Source organism: Austrofundulus limnaeus, unplaced genomic scaffold, assembly GCF_001266775.1.
Source record: "Austrofundulus limnaeus strain Quisiro unplaced genomic scaffold, Austrofundulus_limnaeus-1.0 Scaffold171, whole genome shotgun sequence".
Taxonomy (NCBI): domain Eukaryota; kingdom Metazoa; phylum Chordata; class Actinopteri; order Cyprinodontiformes; family Rivulidae; genus Austrofundulus; species Austrofundulus limnaeus.
Window position 1 is genome coordinate 517,391 of NW_013952573.1, and position 5,900 is coordinate 523,290.

The 5,900-nt window shown below is 39.9% G+C and overlaps 1 protein-coding gene across 1 annotated transcript in view; it reads right to left on the bottom strand.

The window, feature by feature from the left end:
• Positions 1 to 1,682: 1,682 nt before the first annotated feature.
• The window catches only part of irs2b (insulin receptor substrate 2b), a 19,630-nt gene continuing 15,412 nt past the window's right edge, over positions 1,683 to 5,900 (bottom strand). Inside the window, exon 2 of the mRNA XM_014017512.1 lies at positions 1,683 to 4,323. Coding sequence (XP_013872966.1) covers positions 4,319 to 4,323 — 5 coding nt within the window. The 3' untranslated portion in view covers positions 1,683 to 4,318. The remainder of the gene's footprint in view (positions 4,324 to 5,900) is intronic.

Below are 5,900 nucleotides of genomic sequence, written 5' to 3' on the forward strand. Positions count from 1 at the left end.
CTTCATAGCTGTGTAGATATATTTATTTTATTTGTGTGTCATATTTTTCAGCCCATTCAGTTTGTGCTATTTTATGACATTTTCTGAAACATTACGTGACAGAATTTGCGACAAAACTGCCAGATAGGGTCTGACTTTAACGTAAGGCTGGATGGACAAATGTTCTCTTGTTGACATCTCATAATTAATTTGTAAACAAAAAATCTCTGTCACTCGCAAACCCCTCTATCAAACTGGACCTGGAGGTTGACAGGGTGTGAAGGACCTCGTTTGGATTAAAAGAGACAGCACCAAAACGAGTTGATCTGACACACTTCACAAAAGTGGACTTGTGGAGTTACAATAAGGAGGAATTCAGACCAAAGCATTGCAGCTCTGCTTCATATAGACCCCAACTGAATGATTTAAATGTGAAAAAAGAAAGATTTMAAATCCTGACATGTCTCCTTTAATGTGCTTGTGTTTAAGGTAAAATCTGTCATGCTCTCTGCCTTCTGTGTTCAGTAACATAAGAAGTAGTTCCATGACATGGGAGGATGGTCACAGGACAAGTGAAGAATGATTGTTTTGATTGGTGGGGGCAGCGTTGAAGGAATGGGGTTGTTGGGGGTCGATGCAGGCCATCCACAAATGACAAAAAAGTCTGTTAGCTTTTAAAATCGCACACACACGGCCACTAATGTGGTGTCCCAGACAGCCTCCGGAAGCATACAATTTCCTGTGGAGTTCCTGCAGGTCCCTGTCCATAAGTCTGATCACTCCCTGGGGGACCCTGGCTACTTTATGCTACTCATATATACCTACCTCCTCTTGGCCCAGCCCCCACCCACCCCACAACACATATGCTCCTTCATGCAAACGCAGGCAGACAAAGGAGCAGAGTTCACGCACAAGAAAGTTTCCCCGAGTTTGCATTATCTCCCTTTAAATGCAATTTGCATGTTTTTTTTTTTATCATGAGTTCGCCTGTCAAAGCTCAAATCCCACATCTTCCGTGTTTAACTAAGTTGGCTTACGGTAATGACCATCATGCACAAGGGGAAAATGGCCTGCAGCATACATTCGTTTCTGTCTAGTCTTCCTATTTAAAGAGATGAAACCATCTTTACTTAAATAAGTAAATGAAAGAAGAGGGACTTAACTGAACAGTGCTGAATTTGGTCTAGACAATATGACACATTTTGCTCTCAAGGCTTTTAGCCTTACCATTTCTTTTGCTGCTGCCTCAAGGCTATCTACCTGTTTTTGGCAACTTGCACATCCTTCGCAGCACAAACCGTTCTTTCCAGCTGCTCATGTCTACTCCCGTAAGTGCAAAAAACTGGAGCAGCCTCAGAAAACAGTAAAAACTATCCCTTTCTTTGTATGTAGTAAAAATGGCAGAAWTGACATCACATTTTAATTGTGAAACATTTTATCACAATGTAGTTTATTCCTTCATAAATTGTTGCAACGCTCTGGCTGATGTTRGGTGGGGCTTGGGAGGACCCCAAAACAATAACAAAGCTAATACTGGGAGGTAAGGCCAACCACAAGCACTCATTTTAAATAGGGAGCAGATAAAGAAAACATTAGCACTCCTTATTCATCATTCCTGTTGTCTTCCTGAAATAAGACATCTGCTCTCCCTGTCAAATGARAAACCTGTTCCAGTTTAGAAAAGTGAAAAAAGACAAAAGATATAGTTTTCCTTAAATATTATTTTATTGCATGTATCTATAAAGAGTCAATACAATCTAAAGCAATAAGCTAAGTTTAAATTATCCTTTCTTAGTAGCATAACAATGTGCATGATATGAAATATTTACAATGAAAAAGACACAGCAAGGTAAGCCATAGCCCAAAATTGTAACCTTTAGATGCAAAATAAAAACTCAAAACATCATCCAAATTCAAAAAACAAACTGCTCAAAAACACCAGGAGGTTTAATTAGCAAAAAGCGAGGAAAAAAAAGAAAAAAATTTCTAAATTGGAAGAAAAAAGAAAGAAAATATACAAACAGCAAACATCTGATTCTCAGATTTATCAAACATTATTAACATGTTTTTTCTACATTTGGTACCACTTTGTAAACTAATTTTCAAAGGTGTAAATATTGCATAGATGCCATTTGTGTTGTACCTAAGTATCAAGAAATAATTGTGTCAAGTATTAATGATTTCTTTCAATAATAATTTTTTCAAAATTACAGCATTAAAAAATATCCTTATAGTGGCATCCTTTTAGCAAGACAGTTAATAAAAATCAAAACCCAACCTTAACTGGTTAGCCGATAATTAGTGCTTTTGTTGTTTTAGAAAGTTCACTCAAACACTCAACTATGTACAGTAAAAACATGGTATTTAACTTAACACCTCTCAGCATTTGCTCAGATGTATTCTCTGTAGCTCTGCACTATTTACAGTATATCAGTATATAAGCAAAGGTTAAAAAAAGGGATAGTTCATATATTTTGAAGTGAGGTTTTGCGGAAAGTTTATAAATATCGTGTCTGTCATAGATAGCAGTTGAGGCCGGTTGGAGAAATTAAGGTAAATTCTGATTAGGCTGACGAGCCGCAAATCTGAACAAATTCAAGCAATAAAATAAACAACTTTACTCTTAACTCCACACAGACTAGTCATTAGCTTGTCAATCTGGTCAGAATAATAGTTTATAATAGTTTAACGAGCTATCTACAACATGTAAGATGTTAATATTCCACATTTCCTTAAAACCCACTTCGAAATATCTGGACACGAATTCAGATAAATAAGATCCTCCCTTGTTTTTTGTTTATGTTTGTTTTGAAGCTTCGTCTGTGTTTGTAGTTCCCATTTAGTACCTCTGGATATTTTCTTGTTGTTGCAGTTTGTATTGTTCCCCAAGCTTAAAACACGGCGCAAAACTACATTCAACATGTCTTCGTGTTACAATCTGAAAAAGTTTGTAAGAAAAATTTACATAAAACAAACAAAAAAAATAATGCAAGAGCGCGCAGCGGAGGCCATGGGTTCGAGCTATGATGGAGCGGCTTTACAGCAAGTCCTGCACATGTCACATTGGTGGCAGAGCTTCGCGATGAGGCATCGGGTGAGAAAAAAAAAATCCAGTTACTCTGTAAAACAACATTCATTTTGTTTCCTGTTCTAAGTCCTGCAGGTGATCCSTTCCTGCAGGCTGCGTGCAGGATGTCACAGGCGAGGCGAACAGTGGATTGAGACTTGTGCCCCGGCAGGTCAAAGATCTCTAAGGATTTGGGAACGTTGCATTTGTGATGCTATAAACTAAGGTCCTCTTGGTATCATTTAAGAGTGTATGAATCCTTAACATGCGCATAAATAAATATATTACTCTGGACTTTTAATATATAATCTTGTCATCCATGAGACAAGAGAAGGAAGTTAATCTCCGAGGCTGTCTCTGATGAAACATTCAGTCATTAGTTGATCCGATAAATCTTTGAAACTGTATTTAAAAGGTCTAAACAAAGATGAAGGCTGACGACTTGAGTAAGGCTTTGATTGATGGTCTATTTTTTTTCTTTTTTCATGTTGTCTTTAACATTCACCCCTGAAAATAAATATTCATATATATTTTAACTGTGTGACGTGGTGCTGAGGTAGGGTTTTCTTTTTTTTTTTTTAAGCAAAGGTTAATTGTGATTTTTGAATACGTTCTTAAATGCTGTCTCTTTTTGCAGTACTATCTTGTATACAAATTTCTCCACACACTTTTCATTTGATGGATACGTACAGGATAAATAAATAAATACACGTCATCAGTATTCATGAAAGGTTGTTGTTGTTTTTCCGCGCATACATATGCTCTCCAGGTTTGGTTCACAGGATCTCTGGTGAGAATATCTGGTAACTACTGGCTGGAGCCAAAAGGGAACCAGTTAAAAGTGTGGAAATGGTCATTAAAAACAAAACAAAAATAACACATTAAAACTCATTAATAAAATATTATACTGCAGACGTATTTAAAGGCTTATGTACAGAGATTCATCTTAAGTTAGAATCTGTTTTAAGTTCTTGTGTTTTCATCTAAGCACTACAGCAGCAACGACACCTGAATGTTTGGGTGTCAAGGGGAAAATGGGGAGGGGGGGGGGATTTGGAGCAAGGGTCAAGTGTCTGAGTTTCTATGGCGACGGGTGTCCTCCGTGACCCTGGGAAGCAGCGGCGAGGTGAAGAGACGTCAACTTCGGCGCGGGGTTCAGCTGTCGCAGTGGTGACCTCGTCATCTGGCTGCAATGAAATTTTACTATCACAAGAAAAAAGGAGGACGAAGGGAAGGAGGAGGAGGAGGGAGGAGGGAGGAGCCCATCAGTCTTCATTCTGAGGGAAGAAGAACAAAAAAAAGAAAGGGGGTTAGCATTCCAGATAAATTAGATTTCTTGTTTAATCCTAACAGTTTATTGATGCGATAACAGGAAAAAAGGCCAAWACGGACACACCCACTGTTTCCAAACGGACCAAATGCTCTCCGAGGGGGTTCTGGTTTGTGWTTGCAAGCGTGTGTGTGCGTTGGGATGGGAGGGTGTGTTTCTCAGCTAGTACACACTGAAGTGGCAGGTGTTTTCGTGGCAGGGGGAAAAACAGTGTGGCATTTAGCACCGCACAGCTGAAACAGAGGCAGCCTCCACCAATGATATTTCACAAAATACGACCAGAGATATGTTGTGTGTTAAAAAACACATCAGTGCTGCTTCACTTCCAGTGGAAAGCTGTCCTGACCCCTTTGCCCCTGTGTACATGTTTGTGGGGTTTCATTTGCATGCAGAGCTATCAAATGGGAGCGGAAGTCTTGGCTGGCCAACACACACACACACACACACACACACACACACTCACACAGAGAACGGCTGCATTTCTTCTCTCATCTTCCTGACTGTGAACAAGAGCTGTTTTCACAAAGCTGGATGTGATCATCATTCTCTAAAACAAACCTTTCATTCAGAATCCTCTGGTATAACGCCCACTCCACTCCACCGCCCCCACCTCTTCCTCAACTCTTCCCACCATAAACATGCAAACACACGCACGTTACTGTATCCTATCTCCACAATGTACTGTAAGTGCGCTCTGCAAAAGTCAAATGCGATGCCAGTGTTGGTCCTAAAAAGGTAAAGGGTGAGGGGACGACACGTGGAAGCAGTTTAGGAGCATCTGAGACACAAACCATGGGAGCATTTGAACAACAGAATAATTGATTTCACTCCTGAGGCCACCTGTGCTGCCGGAGCTCTGCTTCCTCATCAGGAAAAAAAAAAAAGGACGCCGGAGACCCGAAGAAACAGAAACACAGGGGTGGGAAGTGGTGGAAAAACCACAGTAACAGAATCAACCTGACAGAGGGGAACGGGAATGCAGTGAGGTCATGGGACCGACAGACCATAACAATCCAAATGAGAGCGTGTATGTACTTGTATCTGCTACAGAGTGAGGACCATTTGCAAAATAGTTACTATCAAAGTGAGGTCTTTGATGTAAAGTGAGGAAGGACCTTGTACTGGTCCTCACTTTTTTTTTTTTGCAGCTCTACTGTGCTTTACTGGTTAGGTTTAGAGGTATGGTGTGAATTAAGTTTTGGTTCAGGTTAGGTTTAGGAATAGACCAGTGATGGTTAGGGTTATGGAAAATGTCTGGGGCACGTTTTTGCTATATCATGGGAAMCATTTTCCAGAAAAAGGCAGCCTTGTGGGGACCGGATGCTAATTTCGGATGGGGGTTAGTTTTAGGACCAAGGTGTGAGTTGAGTTTAGGTTAGTTTTAGGGTCAGTAGGTACCTGTGAGGTTACTTTTAGGGTAAATGGTTATGGGTTATGCTATAAAATTACAAAAAATGAATGGTCCTGACAAAGATTTAAAAAACAAACCTGTGTGTGTGTGTGTGTGTGTGTGTGTGTGTGTGT